Below are 5,000 nucleotides of genomic sequence, written 5' to 3'. Positions count from 1 at the left end.
GGTATTGTATCTGAATCCCATCTGTGGGGTCCAGGTGTTTATGGGACAGGAGGGTGACAGTGGAAATAAACATGTTGAATATGGTTGGGGCAAGGACACACCCTTGCTTGACCCCCACATCCACACTGAAAAATGGGGATTGTTGGCCGCCGTTGCTCACACAGGCCTGCATGCCATCATGTAGCTGTCGCAGTATGTTGCAGAACTTTGCTGGTACACCTAGTTTTCCAAGTACTTCCCACAGCAAGTCCCGGTTTACCAATGATAGTCTCACACACACACACACACACACACACACACACACACACACACACACACACACACACACACACACACACACACACACACACAAGGTGTGGCGAAATGATTCTCTGCATTTGACCCACCACCCTTGATCACCCCCTGGGAGGTGAGGGGAGCAGTGGGCAGCAGCGGTGGCCGCACCTGGGAATAATTTTTTGTGATTTAACCCACAATTCCAACCCTTGATGCTGCGTGCCCAGCAGGCAGGTAATGGAATTATTAGGTGGATGAACTCATATTTGCACAGAAAAAAAAGTCCACTCATTTAGTAGGAAAATCTCATTCAAGTAAAGGGACACGCATGAACATTTTCATGCACAGCATTTCAACTGTGGTTTAAAATCATACAGTATGGCATAATTTTCATTTGGTGCAACTCATCGGCAGTTTCTTTATAAGAGTGGCTGCTGAAATCCGTCGAAACTGGGTTTGTTTGTGCTGGCACCGTCAAACATGTACAGTATGTCCTGGCAGCTCTCAGAAATGATCAAGTGGTCAGAGCACGGAAAACTGCAATTCCCATAGTGCCTAGCTTTGGCAGGGCAATCGCTTCTTGCAGCTGTGTGTGTATTCATACTTGCAGGCCATCCCATGGTGTCTGAGCGTTACGCGTTAAGGGCAACTGTTCTTTAAAAGAGCCCTCTCATTGAGGGCCTTATTTAATGAGCCGTCCTTGGCTGTCTGCATGGGCTGAGAGAAGACGGCTGTTTCTTGTGCGAGAGGGAGTGATTGCATAATAGCCAACTAAACTCTGGGACAGAAGGAGGTTCAGGAAGAGGACCTATGAAGAAAAAGGAAGCGAGCCAGGCATGACAATGACAGTGCGGCGTGACCTGACCCGGGACTCACTGCTCCTATTTGAACAGCTGGAAGAGATTTGCATTGTAGAATCAGCTGTCTGAATCTGCAATTGCCTTGCTACTTATCTCAGTGAGTCATTATGTTAGTAGAGGCTAAGATTAAAGGCACTTATATCGTTGGAACTATTTATCTGTCACATCCAGTGTGGAGGAGCATTGTGGGATACAAGACTCTCTAGAGGCTGCATCTGCAGGTACTTTGTCTTCTTTGAACAGATACAAAGACATTCAAAGACACACACACACACACACACACACACACACACACACACACACACACACACACACACACACACACACACACACACACACACACACACACACGCACACACGCGCACGCACGCACGCACGCACGCACGCACGCACGCACGCACACGCACGCACCCACAAAGCCCGGTCCGCCTATTACCTTCTGACTCCTTCGATACAGTCTTTAAGTAAGAACATAAAATAGAAATACTGCAATTTCAGAGGTTGAAATTATGAAATTGAGAAAGACCTGTAATGAATTTAGACTTTTCTGACTCATATATGTTACAATGTTGTATACTCGTATTAAACGTAAAGATTATGCTTAATCTTAATGTGTATATTTTTGGCTACAGTAAAATAGCACAATAAAAATTAAGACTACAGGCGCAAAAAACGTCAACGCCATTGCAGCCAATGGTAGGCAGTGAATACCACAACATAGTTTAAATCACACTCTACCGGTAGGTAAAATCGCATCCCCCCAAAAAAATTAATTATCTTTTGCATTTCGCTTTTGAATATTCGGTTTTGGTTCAAAAACCGACAAGCTCCATGCTGTCTTTGTGGCAGAACCAAACAAATCCATCAGAACCGATCAGTGCATGGAAATTTGATGACGTCATCCAACATCAGCGCCCAGGTTGACTTACTTCATGTCTGCTTTGCCATGGTTGTAACTAAATGAAAGCATAAATAATAAATAAATAAATCAGTGAGCGTTTGGAGCCCTCGCTTACTGGGCGAAAAAAAATATGCTATCTTGATAAATCTGAGTGGCCCGTGAGCAAAAAAAATAAATCATGTCCATTGCCTGTGTACATAATGTCCAGGATATGAGTGGAGCCACCACTCTCTCAAATGACAAACTGAATTATGTGCTTACTCTTGTCTAATGATGCCGCTGTCAGTGTAATGATGTCATGATGCAGCCGTCATTGTATACCCTGCACCCTCCTGTACAGGGATCAACCAGAAAAGGTTTGTGTGGATGAAATTAATTATTTACAGTGATGGAATAAACATTCCTCTTAAAAAAAAAAATCTGTTTTAACTAATTTTAAGGGACATGCTGACATCATATACTGTACATATAGGTAGGATTTGCCTGTTTTTGTAACAACAAAAAACGTATTTGGAGTTATCTGATTTTGCTGCAAAATGTGTGCAAAAATTATAAAAATTAAATTTTTGTAATAAATGTGCGTCTTTAAAATTGGGAGTTTCATTTTGGTTGTTAGAAACGATTCAATTGCAACCCACATAAGCGGTTTGGGTGTTTAATGAAAAACTCCACAAAAAACATTGACTCAAACAAAACAACGGAAATGGATTCATTTGGTTTTTGCGTCTGATCTCTTCAAATGTAAACCGTGACTATTTTGCAATGCATACGAGAGTCTGGTGTTTGAATTGGTAAGCAAACTTAACGCTGCACATTTGGAGAACACTTAGCATGAGACTAAAAAATTTAAGCAAAAGCGTATGACACATTATGCATGCGATGAAATGTAAACAGTATTGACAAAAAGTGTTAAGAGTATTGTTTTTTTTGGGGCCACCCTTTGAGTAAAAGGATCATCCAAACTTGTTTGTTTAGAGGTCTCAGTCGTTGTAGTGAAAATACGTCACACGCTTACTCACCTCCTCTGTACGGCTTCCACGTGTAAAACTTTCCTCGAAATGGAACATTGTCAAAGTTGGAACATTGGATCTCCCGAAAGTCCCGTGAGTTTACAGAGCACTCCTGCAACAAAAATGTAAAATGAAGCTTGTTTTCTACACCAGGGAAGGAACATTACTTCTTTTTCATACTGATACAGTGAAAACCTCAATTTACCGTATTTTTCGGACTATAGGGCGCATCGGATTATAAGGCTGAATGCCGATGACCGGGTCTATTCAGGTCTATTTTCATACACAAGGCGCACTGATTTGTAAAGCGCATTAAAGGAGTCATATTATGATTTTTTTTTTCTACATTTAAAACACTTCTTTGTGGTCTAATGGTGGTTCATTGGTTCAAAATGTTGAATAGATTATGTTTCACAAACCATCTTCAAGCCGCTTTCTGACCATCTCTTTAGGATGTGCCGTTTTTTGGGTGGTCTTATTTACGTGGCTCCAATTCAACACCGGCTTCTCCACGCCATCATTGTTGTACCTGTGGTTTGTAGCGTTTCCATAGCAAGGCCCCTGACGGATTTAAGTTAAAACTATACACTACTTTATATTAGAAATGGCGATGAATGCCCCATAACAAGAGGATATCGAAAAAGAAGGAGCTTTTTGACAGCGGTGCAGATTCAACTTTTTGGGACGTATGCAGATCCCAAATACACATTAGTAAAGTTGGTTTCGCACAGTATTGTCTCGTTATAGGTGCCATTTTGCGGTCTCTATACAGACACGATATTAATAACGGTATGTTGAAGCATAGTACGCCGGACTACAGTTGCCGTAATGCTCTGTGTTCCATGAAGTGGTGCAGCTTCGAAGCTTACCAAAGTCATGCTAAAATATTTTGACAGACTTTTGACCACCATGTGTAATGTTCTTTATTCTCAATGGAACATCAAAGTTTTGTTGTTGCTTGCTTACATGTACTTGCTTGTGTCATTTATTGAACATACATCCGAATTAGGCACATCGGGTTATAAGGCGCACTGTCGATTTTTGAGAAAATGAAAAGATTTTAAGTGCACCTTATAGTCCAAAAGATACGTTACAAGTATTTTGAGATAGAAGGTGTCTCGGATTTCTGTTATGCTTTAAATTGCGAGCATCATTTAAGTCAAGAGCCTCCGAGACGCTAGATGGCATATCTAATGTCAGTAATGCCATAAGATCCGCCCCAAAACACTGGTCTAACTTGCTAACATAATTTTAAAGCTAGAGATTGAAGTAACTTTGTTTTCCAACCACTGGAAACCAAACCTTTAGTTACCATTATCTTAAAGCTAGAGATTGAAATAACTTTGTCTTCCAACCACTGGAAACCAATTCTTTAGCAGTGGTCAGCCTTCCACAGCCTTCCAGTCGACATCTTCTTGCTGCTGAAGCTCGCTCCTTTACCAACGACTCGGCTTAATGGGCACGCCTGAAGCTATTTTAGGTGTCCAGGCGGTCTGTTGCCTGCGATGTCCTCTCCACTCCCGCTGCTGCCAAGTGACTCTCCCGGCATTTTCTATTATAACAATGATTGTGGGGGATAACATAACTTGGAATATCCGCTTTTTTTAACACAATTACTTGTTTTTATCGCAGCTTTATTGACCAGCATTCCCTCTTCGACAACTTGACTCATTGTACATGTTGGACACCAATTACAACGGACTAAAAAGGATTTTAAAGTCCTCTTCCATCTGCTTGGAGAAGTAAATGCTTTACATTATTACTGTATGACATCAACAAAATACTGTACCGTAGTTGTTTGTGCGACTATTGGGTTCTTTTCTAAATAGTATTTTTATCTAACAGCTACTTTTTATTTTTTAAACGGAACGTTACATGGTATAATTGTGGTGTTTATTTGAAAGGGCCAAGCACTGATAAAATTGATTCTGGTTCATTTCAACGGGCAGAGCT

The 5,000-nt window shown here is 41.2% G+C and overlaps 1 protein-coding gene across 2 annotated transcripts in view; it reads right to left on the bottom strand.

The window, feature by feature from the left end:
- The window catches only part of adamts10 (ADAM metallopeptidase with thrombospondin type 1 motif, 10), a 135,123-nt gene that overhangs the window by 45,682 nt on the left and 84,441 nt on the right, over window positions 1-5,000 (bottom strand). For both annotated transcript variants that reach the window (XM_061883524.1, XM_061883525.1), the window contains one exon: window positions 3,057-3,159. In XM_061883524.1, coding sequence (XP_061739508.1) covers window positions 3,057-3,159 — 103 coding nt within the window. The remainder of the gene's footprint in view (window positions 1-3,056; window positions 3,160-5,000) is intronic.

Source organism: Nerophis ophidion, linkage group LG22, assembly GCF_033978795.1.
Source record: "Nerophis ophidion isolate RoL-2023_Sa linkage group LG22, RoL_Noph_v1.0, whole genome shotgun sequence".
Classification (NCBI taxonomy): Eukaryota; Metazoa; Chordata; class Actinopteri; order Syngnathiformes; family Syngnathidae; genus Nerophis; species Nerophis ophidion.
This window is presented reverse-complemented; position numbering and strand designations above follow the sequence as displayed.